Source organism: Stomoxys calcitrans, chromosome 3, assembly GCF_963082655.1.
Source record: "Stomoxys calcitrans chromosome 3, idStoCalc2.1, whole genome shotgun sequence".
NCBI classification, from domain to species: domain Eukaryota; kingdom Metazoa; phylum Arthropoda; class Insecta; order Diptera; family Muscidae; genus Stomoxys; species Stomoxys calcitrans.
This window is the reverse complement of record NC_081554.1, coordinates 15,042,971-15,067,889: the sequence shown is the minus strand read 5'-3', so window position 1 is coordinate 15,067,889 and position 24,919 is coordinate 15,042,971. Positions and strand designations below refer to the sequence as shown.

The 24,919-nt window shown below is 35.4% G+C and overlaps 2 protein-coding genes and 1 long non-coding RNA gene across 5 annotated transcripts in view; 1 reads left to right on the top strand and 2 right to left on the bottom strand.

The window, feature by feature from the left end:
- Positions 1–24,919, top strand: part of LOC106081117 (rab3 GTPase-activating protein catalytic subunit) — a 108,381-nt gene that overhangs the window by 7,998 nt on the left and 75,464 nt on the right. The gene's annotated exons all lie outside the window — the stretch shown is intronic.
- LOC131995522 (uncharacterized) lies at positions 61–10,914 on the bottom strand. The gene is made up of 3 exons (XR_009397480.1): positions 10,282–10,914; positions 9,512–9,873; positions 61–365 (listed from the first exon to the last, which is right to left on the bottom strand). It is a non-coding gene; the product is annotated as an uncharacterized LOC131995522 (long non-coding RNA).
- The window catches only part of LOC106081116 (leucine-rich repeat-containing protein let-4), a 93,815-nt gene continuing 93,298 nt past the window's right edge, over positions 24,403–24,919 (bottom strand). For 2 of the 3 annotated variants that reach the window (XM_059364197.1, XM_059364198.1), the window contains one exon: positions 24,403–24,697. In XM_059364197.1, the coding sequence (XP_059220180.1) occupies positions 24,568–24,697 (130 nt within the window). In that variant the 3' untranslated portion in view covers positions 24,403–24,567. The remainder of the gene's footprint in view (positions 24,698–24,919) is intronic. The other variant, XR_009397479.1, reaches the window with a different exon arrangement.

Genomic DNA, 24,919 nt, shown 5'->3' with positions numbered 1-24,919 from the left:
TCTTGTCCTCAACTTCTTGCGTCTGGGGGTGGCTTCAGTCGTCGCTTTCTTCATGTAGCGGTTGGCAACTTTGGGGCTTACATATGCTGGTGTGAGGGCGGTAGGAGGCACCGGAATTTGTGGGTGCAGCATCGTATGGTGCTGGTAGCCGCATTTTCGACAGGTGGCGGCTGAGTGGCAGTCCTCCACCTCGTGACTCCGGGCCAGGCAGTTCATACAATATTTGTGGTTACGGACGGTCACCCTCCTATCTGCCACCGTCATGCCGCAGAAGATTCGGCAGTAGCGGAGCGAGTGCCTCTCCAAACAGATGGCGCACTCATAAATCTTGTTGAGATTCATTTGCTTTGAGCCCATTTTTTTTTCTGGAAATGAAGAAGGTAAGTAAGGTTTTTACGGATTAGAAGAAGCCAATGAAATGAGGTGAAATGTGGGGTTAGATGAGGGTTAGATGTGGATTTAAGCGGTGATGTTAGTGTTATTTAAGGCGAGTATGAATGGGAGGAAGATTATGATAGTGATGAGTCTAATGGATCTTGGTCCAAGAGAGGTAAATAACAAAGTTTGACTATGGGACGAGTTATTGTACCAGACGATATCCGTATATCCGCGACTCGAGTATTGTCGTCGGATCCTGGATGAGTCCGGATTATTCTCCCTAAACGCCAGTCGTTAGGAGGTAGCAGGTCATCCATGACCACGACCAAATCGCCTATCTTCAAGTTCCGATCCGAACCCTTCCACTTATATCTCTTATGGAGTGCCTTAAGATAATCTTCCCTCCACCTTATAGCGAATTGGTGATGAAGGGCTTTGAGTTTTGTCCATCTGTTGACCAGGGACAACCTCTGTGAATCCTGCTCAGGAAATGCCATGATAGGGGACCCCTTAATAAAGTGGCCGGGTGTCAAAGCCGTCAAATCACTCGGATCAGCAGAAATCGCTGATATGGGTCTGGAGTTGAGAATTCCCTCAATACGGGCAAGAAGAGTAGCAAACTGCTCGAAAGTGAATCGGTGAGCCCCAGTAATTCTCTTAAAATGGTGCTTAAAGCTCTTCACTGCGGATTCCCACAATCCGCCCATATGCGGTGCGTAGGGAGGAATAAACTGCCATTCGAAGCCATGACTGGAGTACTTCTCGGCTATATCGTCTGCTGAAGTCTTCACGAAAGTCATGAATTCTCTTAGCATTTTTCGGCTGGCGCCGACGAAATTTCTACCATTATCGGAAACTACCCTCTGGGGTAGCCCCCGCCTTCCGACGAATCGTGTGAATGCAGCCTCAAATGCTGCAGAAGAGAGCTCGGAACATGGCTCTAAGTGTATTGCTTTCGTCGCGAAACAGACGAAAACGGAAGCATATCCCTTTACCATGGGGGAGCGGCGTAAAGTAGAGCTTTTAAGCTCGAAAGGCCCTGCAAAATCGACTCCAGTAATGTGAAAAGGAGGAGTCAGAGCGCATCTCGAAGGAGGTAGTGGAGCCATGATCTGAGCACATGGTCTATGCTTAAAAATGATGCACGTCCTGCATCTGTGTATGACGCCCTTTACCCTAGGCTTGAGTCTAGAAATATAAAACTCCGTTTGGACCATTCTGCACATAAGTGTGCAATCGGCATGAGCCAGGAAATGATGTAAATGGAGTAGGTACAAGTGGCATAATCGGGAATTTCCGGGTAAGATCACGGGATGTCTCTCATTATATGGAAGAGAAGAATCAGCCAGTCGTCCATCAACTCGCATGACCCCTTCGCGATCCAGAAATGGATTCAACACCTTTAGTGAACTTCTCTCGCTTATTGCCTCGGACTTGCCTAACAGGTCGTATTCATCATGATAAAATTTCCTTTGAGACAGTGAAATTAGGCGAATCTTAGCAAATTTCACTTCCTTATGCGAAAGATATAAAGAAGTATTCTTCTCGGTAGAGCGATATCTACTAAGACAGTTGCCGTAGAATCGAAAAATATAAGAGACCACCCTTAGAGACCGAGTATAAGAAGAAAACCTCTGCAATATGTCGGATTCTTCATTCGTCTCGTGAAATGTCTGTACCTTCGAACGCCTTCCCAACTCCGGCGACTCCAAGGGATTGTTCCTTGGCCATGACGAACTTGGTTGAGTCAGCCAACATGGGCCATTGAACCATAGAGGGTTCATATTCAAATACTGAGGTGTACATCCCCTCGTGCCAAGATCGGCAGGATTATCATGCGTCGGGACGTGACGCCAAATACCATTAGGGACAAGATCGTGAATCTTTGAGGTTCGATTAGCAACATATGTCTCCCAAGACCAAGGCGGCTTTGAAAGCCAGCCGAGTACTATCGAAGAGTCCGTCCATAGAGTTATGCTGCTGATCTCGTAGTCGCATGTAGATAAAACATAATCGACCAACTTGGCAAGAAGGTATGCACCATTCAGCTCCAGCCGTGGGAGACAAACAGGCTTAAGAGGCGCAACCTTGCTTTTGGCGACCAGAAGATTAGAGAAAACCACAGACTTCTCGTTCTGACATCGCATATAAACGCAAGCGCAGTATGCAGCTTGTGAAGCGTCTGAAAATCCATGGATTTCTATGACGTCGTCAGGGACAAATCTAATCCATCTGGGTATAGAAAGGCTCTCCACGTGATATAGATCGGAGACAATTGCATCCCACGCAAGCTGAGAATCCCTGCCGAGAAAGTCGTCCCATTCAAGTCCTTCTAACCACAGTTGTTGCATAAGAATCTTGGCCCTAATAATAATAGGTGTGATCCAACCAGCGGGATCAAATAGCTGGGCAATTGCAGAGAGAATTTTGCGTTTCGTCATTTCATGACTTGACTCAACGGGTTTGACGGAATAACCAAAAGTGTCAGTTAAAGCGTTCCATTTGATTCCCAGCGTCTTAGCTGAACTTGACTCCTGGAAGCGTAAAAATTCAGAATCGTAAAGATCCTCAGGTGAGAGATGAGCCAGTAGCTGATTATCGTTGGCAATAGACTTCCTAAGGGGAAATCCTGCTTGTTTCAAAACCACAAGCAGGTCCTTCTGGGCTTGGACCGCTTCGTCCACAGAGAAGCCTCCGGACAATATATCGTCGACATAGGTTTCTCGTCTGAGAATACCTGCGACATGAGGATAATCGTGTTCTGAATCTGACGCCAGTTGTAACAGTGTACGTATAGCGAGAAACGGAGCGCAATTTACGCCAAAAGTGACGGTCCTAAGTTGATAGTCCTTAACCGGACCATTCGCTTCGGGTTTAAACAATATCCGCTGGTATGGTCTGTCGTGGGGATGAACAAGAATTTGTCTGTACATTTTCTGGATGTCTCCACAGAAAACGTATCGGTACTTCCTCCAATTGAGAAGCACAGAAGTCAAATCAGACTGCAATGTGGGTCCTACGTGAAGTACATCATTCAATGAGTAGCCAGACTTTGTCCTTCGAGAAGCGTTGAAAACAACTCGGACTTTCGTCGACTTGTGCTCAGGGCGTACAACGGCGTGATGGGGTAAATAAAAAGAGTTAAATTTACCCTCCATGGATATCTCACGAGAAGACGTTTCTTCCATGTGATTAAGAGTCAGATATTCGCCTAAAACAGCGTTGTATTGAGATTCTAATTCGGGTTCTTTCGAAAGATTTTGCTCCATACGATTATACTGAGCAAGAGCCAAGAATCTAGACGATCCTAAATACAAAGAGTATGAGAATTCGTCTTTGAACGGTAACCTCACCATATAACGACCGTCCGATATTCGAGTTGTAGTTTTCCTGTAGAATTCTTCACAGAACGCATCAGAATCTGAGACGAGAGGAGACGAGGGTATTTCTTCCTGTTCCCAAAACTTCCTGAGAAGATCGCTTATTGCGGGTTCTTCTGGTTTGAGAACGTTCACAGAGAAAGAGAATACAGTTTCAGCTCGCATTGGGCCACTGAGCACCCAACCGAATATAGTATTGTATGCTGAAGTGTCACCACAAATATTCTTCTTGATTCCTTCAATATTGATGAAACGTTCGGAATCATTGCCAAGAACTAAATCAATTTGGGCTGATTTATTAAAATGGGGATCCGCCAGATCGAGATCTTCTAAATCTGAAGGATGTGGTATTTTGAATGAGTAAGACGGTAAACGTCTGGTTAATTTTGGCAGCACAATTGCTGAAATAGTGAAACGTACATCGTGTTTTTCGGATACCACCACTAATTGACATTCTTTGTCAGAGATCTGAGTTTGTTCTCCAATACCGAAAATTTCGAATTGGGCTTTAGTAGTGGGAATTTGTAATAAATTCTGAATTCGTTTTGAGATAAATGTTCGTTGAGAACCCGGGTCTATTAGGGCTCTAACAGTGAATAATTCTCCCTGATGTTCAATTTGGACTAAAGCTGTCCTTAGAAGAATCATATCGTTGTTTGAGGCAAAATTTGCTTGAACACCGGAAGGACGATTTTGTCTTGATGTAGAAGGAATATCGTCTTGTGACTGATAATTTGGTTCTGCGTCACTTGACTTCGTCTCGGAAGTTTGTGGTTGAGAGACATTATTGTTGTTATCAGTGGTTTTCCTTAGATGGAGAAGACTGTGATGTGCTTTGTGACAAATAATGCATGTATTTTTGCTTTTACAACTTGCTTTTAGATGGTTTGAAGCCAAACAATTATTGCAAATTTTATTCTTGTAGACAAAGTCTATACGCTGTTGTGCTGTAAATTTGCGAAAATCTGGGCAAGTCCTAATTGAATGTTTGGAAACACAAACAGGACATGACGAATTTAGTTTCTCTTGGGAGTGATACGTTTGAATTTTGGCAGATGAGTTATTTGGTGACTGAGTCTTGGCAGAATTTTGAGACGGGATGTTATTCTGTTGTTTCGTAGACTTAATGCTGGTGATGCGTTCTACAACCTCGAATCTGTTTATGAGGAACTCGTCAAGTTGGTTCCATGTCGGTAAATCTCGGTGGGATTTCAAAGATTGTTCCCAAAGAGAAAGAGTTTCATCTGGTAATTTCGTCGATACCAGATATATCAAAATCGGATCCCAACTTTCGACGTCAACGTCAAGTGTCTTGAGAGTACACAGACAATCATTTACTGCCGATTGGATTCTCTGAATGGAATCACTATTCTCTACTGTTGCTGTAGGAATATTAAAAAGCATCTTCAGTTGATTGTCAACAAGCACACGCTTGTTTTCGTAGCGGGATTTCAGAGCACTCCATGCTATGTCGAAATTCTCGTCACATAAGGTGTACCTTTTGACGATTGCACCAGCGGCACCTCTGGTTTTATTCCGCAAATGGTAAAGTTTCTGAGCTTTCGTTAACTTGGGGTGGTTAACATAGACTGCCGTGAACATATCACGGAATGACGGCCATTCCTCGTAGCCTCCTTTGAAAATCTCAGTGTCACAAGGCGGTACCTTAATGCAGCTGTTTGAGACTTCCAGAGACGTGTTTTGAGGAATATATTGCTGTTGTGGTATATAACTGGGGATAAGACTGTGTCTCGTAGACTGTCTAGTATTCCCGCTAGCTATTCTGAGAATATCCAGAATTTGAGATCTGGCTGTGTAATACGCCTCAGAACTGGCGTTGAAATTTATCTTCGCATTTTCCCTGAAGTCCCTGGTGTTCGAAGACCTTGGAGACAGCATAACACCTTCATAAGTTGCCTGTAGCCTTTGCCAACGGCTCTCCAAGTCCTCTAGTTTCACCTCCAAAACCGAGTCGGTTTGGTCAGAAATGTCACTTTGTTCAAATTGTGTACAAAATGAGATCAAGTGATCACAATCGAACAAAAATTTATCGTTGTTGAGGGAAGTCTCCATAGATGCACCACCTGTAATTCCGGTGGAATTACTGTGGTCAGTAGACCCCGATGTCGGATTGGTATCCATACATCCAGTGTCCCCTGTGCCGGTCTTAGCACCTTTAGTCGTCAGACTCATCTCGAAAAAAGGGAAGAACAGAACTGTACGACAATGACAAATATGATATGGATGGAGTCAGCTAGAAGAAGAATCGATATCTCGTAGGTTCACCAAAAAAAGATCTTCGCGCGAATCTGTATGGCTTTTGAACCCCAAGCGTGATGTGATCCGTTGAATGAGAAACTGTTATTTTAATTGTAAGTGCAATCAAAATGTAGAGCGATCAGGAAATGTAAGCTGCAGAGCGGGAATGCAACGAATTGCCAAAAAAATACAACTTACAAATGCCAACAATCAATGTAAAAATAGTCTCACTCAAAGCAGAATGCAAAGTCGAAGAATGTGGGCCGATCGGGGTGATGCAATGGATTGCGAAAATTCTGTGAGGTACAGAATTACCAGGAGCAAATGGAAGAACAGATCCCTTCTTCTATGCAAAGGTTTGATCCTGAAAATTGTAAGTGACTAGCGGGAATGCAACGAATTGCCAAATATGTACCTTACAATTTCAAAACCACAAGAGTTGTCGAGATTTGAAAACGTTAGGCCTTCGTAGAATCTCTCCATCAAAAGTGGAAGAATCGAAATCCCAGTCACTGAGAATTCCTGAGATAAAAAATTCATAAAAGGCAGCCAAACCCTCCGCTGCAAGAACTCTCGTGGAAATCCAATAAAGGGCTATAAACTCCTATCGAGCAAGAATTCTTGGGAAAGGTACGATAAAAAGTAGTGAAATTCTGCTGGAGTAAGAATTATCGTAGTAAAATGCAGTGAAATAGCAGAATTTCGTTCGAGTAAGAATTTCTCTGAAAAAGTCCCAATAAACGACAAAAAAAAAAAATTCTTATTGAGTACGAATTTTTGTAGAAATCCAGTCAAACGAAGAGAAATTTCCTCGAAAAATCATGTGACTTCCGATTGGGAATGAAGTTTCCAATAGAGCAAGAGATCGACGGGAAAAGAAATCGACGCGAATATCCAAATCGAATCGAAAAACGTCAAAGGGTCCCAAGTCGAAATATTCTTGTCTGCAGATAAATTAGAGATTCCCAAAAAAATGTATTTCCATTTGATAGCAAATTGTATCAAATGCGGACCAATGTTTTGTGTTAGTTCAGAAATGTGTGTTGTTAGTTTTAAAATGATGAAAATAAAGATGTGTTTTATGGTGTTTGTTATTTTATGAAGTTGTAATTTTCATTTATAATAGTTTTATTTTATTTATTTGTTTGATGATGGGAACAATTGTGCTTACGTTTCACAATTTTCCTTATAACGCTAAAATATTTAAATTTATTTTTCGTAGAATGGAATCGTTGTGTTGCTTCTTCACAATATTCCAACAGCTCGCTTTCGTTGAATAAATTTTGTTTATTGTCGTAGAACGGAAGAATTGTGTTTTAATTTCCACAATTTTCCAATAAAAAACGCTTTATATTAAAACATATTTCAATCTCTAATCATCAAAACACTTGTTTGTGAAAAGAGGGGTTCCGTTGGGCTCGTTGTAAAGATACACTGTTGACAATATGTTGGCTTTTTTTCCCTTAACTTTTATTTTTCTCAAATGAATTGTTTTGGTCTTAATATGTTGGCCTGGTGCTGTACCATATGATTTCTAAATTCTTTCTTCATGTAAATATATTTGACTATGAAAGGGCATTGACCTTATGCAGTTTGCTGTTTCTCTATTCGCAAATGATCACCGCTGTTGCCTACGACCGTCGCTGCTCATGCGAGTGGGGGAATGATATGCTGTTACGATGACTGCGTGTACAAATGGATGTATATACACACGTACCTATGTTGACGAATTTGCTTTGACTATTTTTTCCCTTTCGTTGGGCGACTCCTGCATATATACGTACATATGTTGATGAAGTAGGTTTGGATATTTTCGTTTTGTTAGGGACACCGGTACACGTGAAAAATAATACGAGTCGAGTTTAATGATTATATTATCGAACACAAAAATTTTTTATTTTACATTAAAATTTAATAAGAGCTGTTGGAGTTATTGAGAAATAATAGCTTTTCTATAATTTCGGCGAAACTATGAAAATGTTAATTCCGACAAAAAAAATCAATTTTAATTGATTAGGGATTTTATGCAACAGTTGACAATTTTAATTGTTTTTTGTTAAGACCGATGAAAATATATTTTATGTTGACAAAGTCTAAATGTTCGGCATAAACTTTCACTGTTCGAGCATTATTCTCAAGAAAAGTTGTTGTAAAATTTTAATTTTTTTTTAACTTTCCGGAAAAAATTATATTGAAATCAATAAAAGCGATGCGAAAAGCCAGCACAATATTAAAAACAAACCAAATAATTTTGTATCAAGAGACGGGGTTTCAATTCATTTGAGAAAATTATCAATGCTTTTCTTTCTTATTCATGGGCATATGATTTGCATATCATGTCTAGGTGTGTTTTACTGTAGATGCAAACATCAATAGTTGATCCTCTGTGTAGCCACAACGTTGTTATTTAAAATTTCGAACGATATAACGATTTATATATTTGATTCTAACTCTTTGTCTGTTCAATTTCGATATTTACTTGTTGTTAACGATGAATAAATGTATGTGGTTTTGTATGTTTGTGATGGAGATGTTAAAACAAATCAACATAAAAATTTTCCAATATTATACGTTGTACTTTTCCTTTAAAAAAAATTACCAACAATTTTTTCCAGTGTACTGTGATCATACGTATGTTCATAGGCTGTATTTCCAGCCTCGCTTATTGCTATTGCCGTGTGTTCTTTGTCTCTGCCAGTGGATAAGGCTGCGAGCTTTGACTGAGTGTCGATGAGTATTTATGTATACACACACGCGTGTATAACCATATATGCTTCTACTTCGTTTTGTTTTCTTTTCGTTGCTTCTAGGGCCAGGCAGTGGCCGTCGATGAACATTCAAGTATACACACACACGTGTATATTTACATACAAGAACTCTGCTTTATTTTTTTTTTTTCGTTGCTGTTAGCGGCCAGACATTGGCTTTCGTTGTACACCGATGACTTTATGTATGTACGTTCGTTTGTATATTCAAATAGGCATACATTGCTTTGGCCCTTTTTCATCACAATTGATGTTGGTTGGAATTGATTTTCTTTTTCTTATTAGGTGATCATGTACACTCGAAAAAAAATGCTTTTTGATACAATGCAATTTGATGGGTAGCTTAGTTAATTGCAAAATTTAAGCGATATGTTTATGGGAAATGATTTTAAATTGTAGTGTATGTTGTTGTATTGATTTGTTTTAATATTTTAGTGGAAATATAATTTTATGGGAAAATAATGATAATGTTTGTGTGCAATATGATAAATGAGTAAAGTGCAATAAACTGAAGATGATTAAGGGGCAGTGCAATTTTAATGATGATAGTGCAATAATTCAGGAAAATTTTTGTAAATTACGATTTTAAATAATTTTTTTTTTTTTTTTTTATTTTAACAAATGATGACAAAAGGAAAATGGGGGATGATTTATGATGAGGATGAAATGAATATGATGAGATGAATTTGAGGAAAAAAATTTTTTTCTTTTTTTTTTTTTTTTAAATACCTTTTTGTTGTATTATATTAGCCTCCATGCACAACGAAAAAAAAAATTTTATTTTCTCCTTTTTTTTTCGAATTTCTTTTAAACAAAAACGGTTCTTTTTTTTACATGGGCTTTTCTTCTTCTATCTATTTGGATTACAGACTGGGTTTCTTCTTCTTTATTGCCTTTCCTGTACATAAGTGCACCTTATGTATTTGTATCTATATGTATATAAGACGATTCTTTCGGATTTTTGGGCACGTGTTCGACCGTTATTTTCACCGTTTTTTTTTTACCGTTATAGCAAAAATTATGGATTTTTCAAACACCCTTTCAACCGAAAAAATTTTGCACTTTGCACTTTGCACTTTTTCTTGAATTTTCTGCAGATTTTTTTGTTGAGTGTATAATTTTATTGGCACACAAACGAACATTTGCAAACAAACGAATTTTGATTGGTTTTTGGCAGTTATTATGTCAATTTTTTTTTGGCTTTTTAGGCTTTTAATTTGACCATTTTCAACTTTCAAACTAACGAAAATTAACAATTTTTAATGTCGAAACGACGAAAACAACAACTTTGCATTACAAACTGACTTTTTTTTTTTTTTTTTTTTTTTTGTTATCTTTTATCACATTTTATCACAGATTTTCCAAATTTATGGAATTTTTGAAATTTTGAGCACTTTTTATGATAATTAGTTCGATTTTCCTGTTTTCTGTACGATTTTTTTCGCGGTTGTTTGCAAATGTTTTTTCTTCAAGAGAACAAAAAATGGTTTTGCACTTACCGGTGCTTCACACAACTAACATGGGAACTTTGGGATTTTGGTTTGGTTTTACCTTCTGTTGTGTGTGTGAGTTTTTCTTGCAGTTTCCAGTGAACGGCTCGAAGGACCATGACTAGCTTTGGGGGGGGGGGGGATTCCAAATATATGATGTAAAGCGAAGGTCGTAGATGAGTGGACTGTATGTAGCAGCTTGTTATTCCTCAGAGTTGGGGAATAACAAGCAAAGAAATAGAATACCCACAGCAACACCGCAAAGGAGTAAAAAGCAAAACACAAGTTTGGTTTCAGTAAAACGTTATAATATGTAAGTTTATTTAAATAGGGTTAGTGGGTTAGGTAGATGTTACGCTAGGGAAAGAGATGAAAAGAGGAGTTAGAATCTTCAAACCTTACCGATCGAACGCTGATGACCAAGTGTTTTATGGTAAGTTTCTAAAAAGGGCATGTAGTCAGGAATGTTCTAATTCCATATCATTCCTTTAGTACAAACTGACATGCCTTTTAGCATTCTATTACAATCAGAGTTGGGAAGTACAATTTAACAATTTAATTCAATTATAATTCAATGGTACAATTAAATTCAAGTATTCAAAACAAAAAACAAAATATAAAATCAAATGTTAAGGACAGGATTGTCCAAACCTATTTGGGGCGGGTTTTGGGGTCGGGGCGGCCCCCTAATTACTTGGACCCAATTTTTAATATGAAATTCGTACTCTACTCTTGAATACATTTCGTTTAAGTCCCATATTGTCCCAATTGGTCCACTTTTATTTTTGGTTGGTATTTTTTTGGGGTAAGGGGAAGGTCCGCCCCCCTTGCTATCGGATTCGGCTATAAAAAGGAGGCCCCTTATCATTGAGCTTATACTTAAATCGGAATGCACTCATTGATATGTGAGAAGTTTGACCCTGTTCCTTAGTAGAATGTTCATGGGCAAAATTTGCATTTGCATACCCAAAAGCTGGGTTTTTATAATTTTGTAGATATAAAAACATTTTCCAATTTTTAATGTTTTCGTATTCTTTGTATATAAACATGATCTTCTGATCTCACAAAACCGCTAGATAGACCGATTTCCAGACTTAAAGTTGATTTCGATTTCGATGAAATTTAGCACAATGAGTTCTGGTAGACCCCTTCCCATTTCTGTGAAGTGCTGTTCAGATCGGACTATATTTGAATATAGCTGCCCTATAGAGCGACCGCCCGATCTCCCGATATAGGGTATTGATGCCATAAATATCCATTTATTACCCGAATTCGATAAAATTTGGCACAATGTGTTCTAGTAGACCACTACCCATTCCTGTCAAATGTGGTCCAGATCGGACCATATTTGGATATAGCAGTCATATAGACCGATCTCCCGATATAGTGTAATGAGCCTATAAAAGGTGCCTATTCCTATTTCGAGGAAAGGGTACTAAAAATAACTTTTCCCAAGGTAAAGGGGACTAAAAATACCTGCTCCCAAGGTTACCCTTTTTCAAGTTAAAAGGTACTACAAATACCCTTTCTTAAGATAAAAGGTACAACAAATACCTTTTCTCAAAGTAAAGGGTACTAAAAACTCCCTTTCCCAAGGAAAAGAGTACCAAAGCTCCGCATTCTTAAAAAGAGGGCTCTAAAAATCCCCTTTTCCAAGGTGAAGGGTACCAAACTTCCCCTTTCATATGAATTTTTTCCGCATCCCTTTTTTACTTTCATGATAGTGACTATTTCGCTTATTAGTTTTCGCTATACTCATACCACGGCCTCATTATAGTGGCGCCCGAGCAGAAACATAATGAGTCCACAAGCATATTTACCAGAATTTCAACCCTACACCCAGAGAAATAAGTTCAATATTTTTGCAGTTTTTAATAGCGAATTTCTCCCAGTGTATTAATGTTCTGAACAAAGAGGTGGCGGCTTTAAAATGAAGGCCCTTATTGAAAAATTGAAATTTCCGTCAGTAGCCCCATTGGTATTTGAAGTTTTTTATTTTTATACCCTATACCACTACTGTGTTACAGGGTATTATAACTTAGTGAATTAGTTTGTAACACCCAAAGGAAGAGAGATAGACCCATTAATAAGTATACCGATCGACTCAGAATCACTTTCTGATTCGATTTAGCTATCTTCGTCTGTCTGTCTGTCCGTCTGTCCATGTTAATTTGTGTACAAAGTACAGGTCGCAGTTTTCATCCGATCGTCTTCAAATTTGGTACAGGCATGTTTTTCGGCCTAGAGACGATGCCTATTAAAATTGGAAATAATCGGTTCAGATCTGGATATAACGACCATATATATGTTCCTCCGATTTTCAGTAATAATGCAATAAAATGGTCATTTGTTAACCGATTCTCACGAAATTTGGCAGGAAGGATTTTTTTACTGGTGAATTTCATGGAAATCGGTTCAGATTTAGATATAGCTCTCATATATATGTATCGCCCGATTTAAAATTCTAAAGTCACAGCAAGCGCAAATATTGATCCATCTTGCCAAAATTTTGTAAAACGCTTTCCTCGACGGCTGCCACAGTATCTGAGGAGTTTGCTTCAAATCGGTTCAGATTTAGATATATCTCCCATATATATGTTCGTCCGATTTCCAGTAATATTGCAATAAAGTGGTCTTTTGTTGACAGATTCTCTCGAAATTCGGCAGGAGGGATTTTCTCTTGACTCTCAATATTACTGGTGAATTTCATGGAAATCGGTTCAGATTTAGATATAGCTGTCATATATGATATCGCCCGATTTTCACTTTAAGAGCCACAGCAAGCGCAAATATTGATCCATCTTGCCAACATTTTGCAAAACGCTTTCCTCGACGGCTGCCACAGTATCTGAGGTGTTTGCTGCAAATCGGTTCAGATTTAGATATAGCTCTTATATATATGTTCGTCCGATTTCCAGTAATATTGCAATAAAATGGTCTTTTGTTAACCGATTTCCTCGAAATTCGGCAGGAGGGATTTTCTCTTGACTCTCAATATAACTGGTGAATTTCACAGAAATCGGCCCAGATTTAGATATAGCTGTCATATATGATATCGCCCGATTTTCCCTTTAAGAACCACTGCAAGCGCATTTATTGACCAATCTTGCCAATTTTGCACAACGCTTTCCTTGACGACTATCACATTATCTGAAAAGTTTGCTCGGAATCGCTTCAGAATTAGATATAGCTCCCATATATACGTTCGTCAGATTTTGGGTAATTTGCCATAATGTTGTCATTTCTCAACCGTAGTTTTTACAGTTTGAACATATTTGCTCGCCGAGGTCCATCAAAATTGCTTCGGAATTGGATATAGGTCCCACATTGTATTGGGGTAGGTGTGGGGTATTATACAGTCGGCGCCGCCCGACTTTTGCCCTTACTGGTTTATGCTTAATTTTTTTTTTTAATAAATTTTTTTCATAAATTACAAAAGAAAACATTTTTGCTTACTTACAAATGAATTGGTGAATTATTTGGTAGTTGTGTTTTTTTAATTAATTGCTCCCTTTTACTATTTTTAAATATATACAGCATACATATTATATATATTTACTTTTTTTATTGCTTATAAATAGTACACAAACATTTATTTTATTTGTTACTAATTATCATGTTTTCAAGTGTGTTAGACACTAGGAGAAGTTTTGTGTTCAAAATATTCCTTATATTATATGTAGTTTCTAAACAGCTAAAACTAACTCTATTTTATTCACTACATTTATTACTAAATAGTATTTTGTATGTTTTTTATTAAGTTTTTGTTTTGGTTTTATTTTTTGCTCTTAATCTAAAGTTTGCATTTAATATCAATGACACTCATAAAATGTGTTTTTGTTTTGTTTTTTTGGAATACTGGTAGTTGGGAATTTCCTTTGTCCATTTTCCGATATTTGAATTTCAGAGATGGGGTCATTTTCCTTGTGTCATGATATTAAATATTGTTAACTGTCAACTGTGTTTTGTTATAAAGTGTGTGTATGTATAGTCATCATTCATTCTTCATTCAATTTAATTCATTTCAATTCAATTGTATTTTTATTTGTATTCATGAAGGTTTTTCATAAAATTATTAATTCGGTTGGTTGTTGTGCCTATACACATATGTTCACATATACATATGTACACATGTTTTTTTTTATTTACTTTATTTAAAGGGATTTCGGGAGGACAAATTTTGAAACTTTTTCAGTTGTAGGGCGCCAAATGTAATGAGAGTCTGTTGCAGGATTATTTTGCTGGTATGGTTTTGTTTACAAAAAGGGAAACAAATGAAATGAAGATGGAAACAAATTAATTAATTATTTGTTTAATATTTTAATTTATAATTAGTATTAAATTGATAAATACTATTAGCTTTTATTGCTAAATTTTAAAATATTGTTTGTATTGTATTCTGGCCATTCTCAATTGAATGACATTTTTTGTAACAAAGAAAATATCTGGGAAAACCCAGTGAGTTTTTCAGATGATCAGATTTATATAAATAGATGAAAATAAATCCCTTGATGAAGTCAAAAAATTTGATGAAACTTTGGGAAAATATGCGATAGAAACTCTGTTTTATTTGCTAACCATCAATAAGGCCTTCAGGCTTAAAAGAGAACTAATTCCATAAAACGCTAAAAACGTAATCGTAACGAAATCTGTACGTACTTCGGATGATTCTTCCGACTTCGGATACAAAATCTTTACGAAAGTCATATGGAGTGTTTGACATGATTTCGGAACGAAACATCAAAGTTTCAGAACGAATTCGATACGGTTTCGGAACGAAATCTGAGAAAAAACCTTAGGAAATTCAAAAAGGGAAATTTCTTGCCAAAACTTCGTAAATAACTCTAAACGATTTCGGAAGTAATTTCGTATAGAAATCGGATGTTCCTTCCCAAACTTCGTAAAGAATTCTGAACGTTTTCGGAAGTTATTTCGTAATAAAATCGGATGTTTCTTCCGAATCTTCGTAAAGAATTCTGAACAATTTCGGAAGTATTTTCGTGATGAAAACGGACGTACCTTCCGAAACTTCGTAAAGAGTTCTGAACGATTTCGGAAGTAATTTCGTATAATAATCGGATGTTCCTTCCGAAACTTCGTAAAGAATTCTGAACGAAAAGACGTTCAGAAATTCTTTCAGAACTGTCGGAACAAAAATTCCTTCCGACAAACAGTGCTGAAATCGTTTAGAATTCCTTCCGAACGTTCAGAAGAAAAATTCCAAAAAGAAACATATGAAAAGACGGTCAGAAATCGTTCAGAATTCCTTTCGAACTGTCGGAAGAATATTAAAAAAAACCATACGAAAAGGAGATCAGAAATCGGTCAGAATTCTTTCAGAACTGTCGGAACAAAAATTCCCTCAGCATGTCGAGCAGAATTCGGAACGAATTCGGTAAGATCTTGTCGGAAGACTTCAGAATATGTTCTGATTTGTCTGACATCAGACATTTGGTTTGCTGGGTTATTTTATTTTATTCTTATTTTATTTTTATTTTATTTTATTTTATTTTATTTTATTTTATTTTATTTTATTTTATTTTATTTTATTTTATTTTATTTTATTTTATTTTATTTTATTTTATTTTATTTTATTTTATTTTATATTATTTTATTTTATTTTATTTTATTTAATTTTATTTAATTTAATTTTATTTTATTTTATTTTATTTTATTTTATTTTATTTTATTTTATTTTATTTTATTTTATTTTATTTTATTTTATTTTATTTTATTTTATTTTATTTTATTTTATTTTATTTTATTTTATTTTATTTTATTTTATTTTATTTTATTTTATTTTATTTTATTTTATTTCATTTTATTTTATTGTATTAATTTTATTTATTTTTTTGTTATTTTATTTTTTTCTACCGCAAGTATCAAATTAAAAAAAAAAAAAACTAATACATCAAAATTTTACAGTTATTTTTTTTATTCCAACAAATAATTCCTATTGAACTCTTTTATCTTTTAAAACTCTTTGCGTTTTTTATATGACATTTCTGTGTTTTTTTTATTATTAATTTTTGGGGGCTATTTTACAATGAAACCTCTTAAATCTTTTCCTTCATCAAAAATATAAAAATTTCTTTTATATTGCTTAAAATTTTCATAATTATTTTTGAATCGGGTGCAAAACAAAAAATCCAGAATTAAAAAAAATCATTTAGCATTGTCTTTCATTTGTTTAAAATCTTAATATTACTTTCTACATGCATATGTTTGTCTGCCCTTTTAATTTTTTTAAAGCGTGTTATAGGTGTTTTTACATGTATATGCGGTTTAAGCAGATCTATGAGCTAAGAGGGCATGTGTCTGTGTGTGTGTCTGTAAAACGAAACGTTTATCTTTTGTGAAAATCCTTTCCATATCCGCCATCTATGTTCACGAAAAGATTTATGATTTTACTTTTGGAAGAGATTTTCTAGGGCTTATCTTTATACTCTTGGCTGGTTTGCTTCACAAAGAACATAAAATGAAAGCAACTGGCAACATGCTCATATCCTTGCCTTTCCTTGCTCCTTGATTTTATTTATATATAATGTATGTAAAAATGTTGCATCCTTTCTCTTGTTTTTGGCTGTTGTATGTAAAAGTTTTGTAGGAATTTTTATGGGTCTGAAGTAGAAAGTAGGCAATGTAATATACCAAAATGAAAAAAGAATAAAAATGTTTTAAGTTGAAAATTAATTTTAATTTGTAAAATAAGGAAATATTTGGCGTAAAATCCATTAACATTCGACCATACTTGGCTGCAAGTTACAATGTGCTTGGTCCAGCAAAATTTTATTCAAAGCTTATTAAAATTGCCAACCTCCATAGGCTGAAGAATTCAAATGGAAAGATCGGTTTAAATGGAATATATATCAGATTATGGAACGTTTATCTTTTCTACACATTTCTGACAAATTCCCGAACATCATATTCCCGTGCATAAAATTCATGAATGGTGAAAAAATTCACCAATATTGAAAACATTCACCAATAGCGAAAAATTCACCAATAGTGAAAAAATTCACCAATTGCAAAAAAAATCACCAATGGTGAAAACATTCGCCAATAATGAAAACATTAACCCCTGGTGAATAAAATGAATGCATGGTGAATCAAATTCAGCTATGGGGTATAAAATCTACCCATGACGGATAGAATCCAGCCATGGATGAATCCTACAGTATGGTGTATACAGTTCAACAAAGGTGTATAGAATGGTAAATAAAATTCTTTTTGGTACGACAAAATGCATTCATGGTGGATAAAGATCGCCCTTGGTGAATATAACCCACTCATGGTGAATATCATCAACCATGCTGTAAAAAATCTACCTATATTGGAAAAAATGCCTAATTTCAACTCATGGTGAATAAAATGTACCCATTATGAACTTAATTTCATTAAATGCAAAAAATCCACCCAAGGTGGATAAAATGCTAAAAATCCACCCATGGTGGATAAAATTTAACATTGGTGAATAAAATCCACCTATGGTGCATAAAATCCAACCATGGTAAAACATGAAGTCTTGGAAGCTAATATCCAACCACGGTTGCCAATATCCCATGGTGAAAAGAATTCACTAAAGTTGGATAAAATCCATCCATGGTGAACAAAATACACCCACAGTGAATAGAATCCACCCACGGTGAAAATAATCTATCCACGGTGGATAAAATCCACCCACGGTGAAAAAAATCAACCTACAATGGATAAAATCCACTATAGTGTATAAAATCTAAATCTTCCCACGGGGATAAAATCCACCCACGGGGGATAAAATCCACCCACGGGGGATAAAATCCACCCACGGTGGAGAAAATCCTCCCACGGTGGATAAAAACCACCACGGTGGATAAAATCCACCACGAGAATAAAATCCACCATGGTGGATAGCAGTAGGCCACCGTGGCGCAGAGGTGAGCATGTCTGCCTATGACTCTGAAAATTTTCAGTGGTTGTTATTCCCTTACAAATGCTGGCTACATTTTTTTTTACTATCCAGCCATATTAAAATTTCTATACCAAGTTTTGTCGCTAAGTGGCCTCCATTTGATCGCACTGCACTCATTGATTTGAGAGAAGTATTCCCTGTTCGTGATTGGATTGTTCATCAACAAAATCACCAAAAAAAAAAATTCTTACATGGTGAAAAAATTTACAAATAGTGAAAAAATTTACCAATGTTGAAAAAAATCACCAATATTGAAAAAATTCACCAATGGCAAATATTAACCAGTGGCGAAAAATTCAACAAATTTACCAATCGTCAAGAGATTTACCAATATTGAAAAATTTACCAATGGTGAAGAATTCAACAGTGGTAAAAATTAGCCTATGGTGAATGAAATTCAGCTGTGGTGAATAAAATTCACTCATGGGTAAATCCTAAAGTATTGTGGATGCAAATGCAAATTTGCCCATGAACATCCCATTTATTATAATCCATCCATGGTGAATACAATCATATATGGTGAATAAAATCTACCCATGGAGAAAATTATCATGGTGGCTAAAATCTACTCATGGTGAATGAAATTCACTAATGGTGAATAAAATTCCCTAATGGTGAATAAAATTCCCTAATGGTGAATAAAATTCAGTAATGGGGAATAACATTCACTAACGGTGTATAAAATTCGCTAATGGTGAATAAAATCTATACATGGTGGCAGGTTTATGAGTTTTTAACAAACATTAGCATTATCCTTTCGAAAAACAAACAGCTTTGCTTAATGTTTCCCTTTATGATTATCTCACAGTACAAAGGGCACAACAAAACAGAACTCATTTTGTTATCCTTCTTCTTCGGAAGGATTTAGTTTTTTTCCATAAAAAATAACTAAAACGGAAAAATGTTTTTTGCCGACAAAAAAACGTAGTTTTCTCACTATTTTTTTCCATTTTCATTGTCAACTTTATTTTCTATTGCCTTTATTGTTTTTCTTTTTGGTTTCCGTTGGTGCCATATAATCCATGAAAGTGTTGTGATGAAGGGGTATGTGAATAAGTGTCTCTCCGAAAATTGTTTTCCAAATTGCACAACATTAATTTCTATAAAATAAACGATAAAAGTAATCCCAAAAAAAGGGAACATGAAAAGAAAAATTAAAACGACGAAAACAAAATGCCATTTAAAAATATGGTGTCCCTTTTTTTAGTGGTTGTTATGGTGCTTTGAAGTTTAAATAGTTGTGCCATGAGATGGGGAATACGGGGCAAAAAAAAACTTATGAGCTTAATTGAAACTTTATTTCGTTAGCTAAGTAACTTCTGGTGAGAATGCATTTTGTGTTTTAATGGAATTTATTACGTTTTGGCGGTTAGAATGGGAGTCAATGGTGTATATCTCTTTTTGAAGAAAGGGATAGGGAATAGCTATTGTATCCAGAGGGAGCAATTCTTTTTCGATACATTACTGTTCGAAATTATAGCAACCCAAAGAGAAACAAATAAAACGAAAATTCAAAAATTATTGTAAAAATAAAGACTTGCTTAATTTATTAATAGAAAAAATACTACAGTAATATTGCAAATTAAGTTTCGCTGTTGTGAAAATACACAGATTAGTATATAAAAAAAAGATGAAACAAAATGTTGCACCATAACTTCTCTTTTGACTTTTAAGATGATCTAAATTGGTCCATAAGCTGATATAGTTTTTATATAAATCTTCTTGAGATGTACGACCCATATCGATCCATTATGTGATAAAGCTTCTATTTGAACCTGTCTCCTTACACTTTTTTTAATTTAATTTATTGATTTTTTATTTTTATTAATTTTTATTTTTGTTTGATTTCACATTTTTTGCACATTCTTATAATAATTTTTTTTTTTAATTTTTAACCTCCACCATAGGATGGGGGGTATACTAGTTTAGTCATTTCATTTGTAACACCTCGAAATATGCGTCTAAGACCCCATAAAGTATATATATTCTTGATCGTCATGCCATTTTAAGTCGATCTAGCCATGCCCGTCCGTCTGTCTGTCGAAAGCACGCCAACTTTCGAAGGAGTAAAGCTAGGCGCTTGAAATTTTGCTTAAATACTTTTTATTAGTGTAGGTTGGTTGTGATTGTAAATGGGCCAAATCGGTACATGTTTTGATATAGCCACCGGATTTTGGGTCTTGACTTCTTGAACTTCTAGATGGCGCTATTCTTATCCGAATAAGTACGGTCCACATATATTTTTGAAAATGCGATACATAGTAAAGGGTATATAAGATTCGGCCCGGTCGAACTTAGCACGCTTTTTCTTGTTGTAATTTATTTTAAGCATTCCCTTAGAACCATCAGCGTATACGTATTATTAATTAAAAGTACTCCATGCGAATACTTAATACTTATCCTTGATGATATATATTATAACGTATACGCTTAGCTGGAAAATGTATTTCCAATTCAATTTAATTTTTTTGTCATTCCGTTTGCTACACATCGAAATATGCATTTCCGACCCTATAAAGTATATATATTCTTGATCGGTGTAAAAATCTTAGACGATCTTGCCATATCCGTCCTTCTGTCTGTTGAAATCACGCTACAGTCTTTAAAAATAGAGATATTGAGCTGAAACTTTGCACAGATTCGTTTTTTGTCCTTAAGCAGGTTAAGTTCGAAGATGGGCTATATCGGACTATATCTTGATATAGCCCCCATATAGACCGATCCGTCGATTTAGGGTGTTAAGCCCATAAAAGCCACATTTATTATCCGATTTTGCTAAAATTTGGAATAGTGAGTTGTGTTCGGCCCTTCGACATCATTCTTTAATTTGGCTCAGATCGGTCGAGATTTGGATATAGCTGTCATATAGACCGATCTCTTGATTTCAGGTGTTGGAGCCATAAAAGGCGCATTTATTGTCCGATTTTGCCAAAATTTAGGACAGTGTGTTAAGTTAAGCCCTTAGGTATCCTTCTTTAATTTGGCCCAGATCGGTCCAGATTTGGATATAGCTGCCATATAGACCGATCTCTCTTTTTAAGGTTTGGGGCTCATAAAAGGCGCATTTATTATCCGATGTCGCCGAAATTTGGAACAGTGAGTTAAGTTAATCCCCTCGACATTCTTCTGTAATATGACACAGATCGGTCCAGATTTGGATATAGCTGTCATATAGACCGATCTCTCGATTTAAGGTTTTCGGCTCATAAAAGGCGCATTTATTGTCCCATGTCGCCGAAATTTGGAAGAGTGAATTGTGTTATACCCTTCGACATTCTTCTTCAACTTGGCTCAGATCGGTCCAGATTTGGATATAGCTGCCATATAGACCGATCTCTCCATCTAATGTTTTGGAGCCATAAAAGGTGCATTCATTGTCCGATGTTGCCGAAATTTGGAATTGAGAGTTAAGTTAAGCCCCTCGATATATTTCTGCAATTTGGTCTAGATCGATCAAGATTTGCATATAGCTGCCATATAGATCGATATCTCGATTTAAAGCCTTGACCCCATAAAAGGCGCATTTATAATCCGATTTCATTGAAATTTGACACATTGACTTATGTTAGGCTTTTTGACATCCGTGTCGTATATGGTTCAAATCGGTTTATTTTTAGATATAGCTACTAAAAAGACCATTATTTTGTTATACACATTGTACAATGACTTGTACTTTTTAGTATTTGGTCCAAATCGGAACATATTTCGATGTAGCTGCTATGGAGCATAAGGTATGCATTTTTCACCGGATTTTGACGAAAGGTGGTTTACATGTATACCCCAGGTGGTGGGTAACCAAAGTACGTCCCGGCCGATCTTAACACCTTTCTACTTGTTTTCTGTCATTTTTTGCTCTTTCTTTATAATAGAATTTTATTTTTAATTTTTTTCACTTCGAATCATCCGCGTATACGTTTGATTAATTAGAAGTACTCGGTGCCAATACTAAATACTGGCACTTGATGATAAATATTACAACGTATACGCTCAGCTGGAAAATTAACTTCTATTTTATTATAATTTTTGTTCTTATTTTATATTTTTAGTTTTCAATTTTACACTTTATACAATTTTATTTTTAATTTTTGTAATTTATTACGTTTAGTGCTTAGCTGGAAAATCAATTTCAAATTTTTTATCTATTATTTTATTATCTTTTTTATTTATTTTATTTTTAATTTTTGTTATTTTTGCACTTTATTTATTTCGTTTAGTGCTTAGCTGGAAAATTGATTACAAATTTTGTATTTATTATTTTATTATCTTTTTTTATTTATTTTACTTTTTAATTTTCGTAATTTGTTCTAAGCTTTCACATCAAATCATCAGCGTATACGTTTTATTAATTGAAAGTACGCAATGCGTATACTTAATAATTATGCTTCATGATAATTATTATAACGTATACGCTCTGCTGGAAAACTAATTTCAAACCTCCTTTAAGGCCTTTAAAGAAAGTAAATTACTAAAAATAAAAATGAAAAAATAACATACATTACTGTTCGAAATTTTAGCAACCCAAAGAGAAACAAATAAAACAAAAATTCAAAAATTATTGTAAAAATAAAGACATGCTTAATTTATTAATAGAAAAAATACTACAGTAATATTGCAAATTAAGTTTCGCTGTTGTGAAAATACACAGATTAGTATATAAAAAAAAGATGAAACAAAAAAATATTATTACAAAAAAATAGAACCTGCAGTAAGTATGTATATAGCGTAAAAAACAAAGCTCCACATTATTGAATTACTTTGTACACTTGAGTTTTAAAATAAAATTAAAAAATTGCACCTATCCTTTGAAGGATATTTTTCAGATGGGATATTGTGTTGCAGATAAAAAGTTTTTTTTGTTTTAACCTAATATTGCATATATAGTTGCCTTATACAAATAGGTAGATAGTTGAGTTAGTGTTTGTATACATATATAATTATTGGACTTATATTTAAGGGAAATTAAAAGAAAAGTTAGTTTTTAGGGGAAAATTTGTGTTAGGAAAAATTGAAAGAAAGGAAAAATATATAAAACTTATGTCCAAATGATTTCAAGCAGCTTTTAATCCCTGAGTCTTGGTAGTACCTTAGCAGAGCAGTTCTGCTTGAAATCCTTTGAAGTTTGGTTAAAGGAAAAATTAAAAATTTTTTTTTTTTGTGAAAATCAATTCGTTGTTTTTTGTTGTTTAAGAGTTAATTCAAAATTTGTAAAACGTGATTTTTGTTTTGTGATATCAAAGTGTTAAAATGGGATTTTGCTATGTTGAATGTCTTTCTGGTGTTTCCTAATCTGTGCTATAATTATCCTCACTGCTGCTAGTAGTGGTAGTCAAAGAAGGCGCAGACGCTGAAGAGCTTAAGGAATTCGTTTTAATTATAGGCTCCTTAAAAGATTTGCTATTACTAATGATGTTATTGCTATTGTTGGTATTATTGCTAAAATTATCGTTATCGTTATTTTCTTTATTCTTAGTGTTAGAATTAATCGTTGATTCGTTTATTTGCTCTTGTTTTTGCTGTTGATGATGTTGCTGTAGCTGTTCGGGCTGTTGTTGTGAGTCATTAGCTGTAGGCTGTGGCAATACAACCTCCTTATCCCTTTTAAAAACAGACCAATTGCGCTCATCCAATCTACAGGGAGAACTCCCCGTAGATGTGCTACTGCAACTCGAATGGGTGGCAGTTGAAAAAATTATTGAAGGTGTTGTTGGTGCTGATTTGGTGGATTTCAGCTTTCGCTTGGCGGGATGATGTACAATTTCCTGACGTTCATACTCATTGAAATAGTTCTCCACAACAATACCATTATGATCAAACTCCTCCGGTATGGTATGGTGGTGTATGGGGCTGCTCGTAGACTGTAGACTATGTAAGGCTGAATGTTGTAAATTTTGTGATCTTGGCACTACATCTGGCGGTGAAGTACAACGGGGATAGTTTGAAGAGTTGGGAGCTGCTACAGTTGTTGATGGTAACAAAAGGTGATGGCGTCTCAAGCGTTTGTTATAATTTTCTGTTGCTGCAGCAGCAAGATGATGATGATGATGTGGATGATGGTGCTGTTGATGTTGATGATGATGATAATGATGATATGGCTGTTGTTGCAAATGGTATTGCTGTAGTTCTGGTTGAATATTCAAATCATACGCCTGATCGCCGCCAACAGCACCAGCACCAGCACCATTACCTCCATTATTATCTTGGCAACGGAAACGATTCCGTCGTTCAGCTTGTTGCTGTTGCTGCTGTTGTTGTTGTTGATTGCGACGATTAGGCGTAACGTATTGTCAGAAAAGTTCATCTAAATTTAATACAACATCGAAATATCAGGAAAGCATAACCCGCCCTCATAATGGCACTAAACCATTGCGTGTAGTTGGATTTCTAGCCATGTAAATGTCCATATCATGATCGGTCCAATTATCCGATGTATCGCAATAGTTATTTAGAGTATGGGTGGAACCAGCTGTGGAGTATCTGAAATGGGTAGAAAAATAAACGGAAACTATTATTGAAGAAGGACGAGACAGATAAAATTCTTCAAGAACAGAAAACAGTTTAGCAAGAAAATTATATTGTTAGACAAAGTTAACCGAAAGAAACGAAAGGTAAGAAAATATTTGAAAAATATCCAAAATTAAAAGTTGGGAAAAAATAGTCCGCAGTCAAAATTTACATTCGGCAGAGTCGAATCTTATA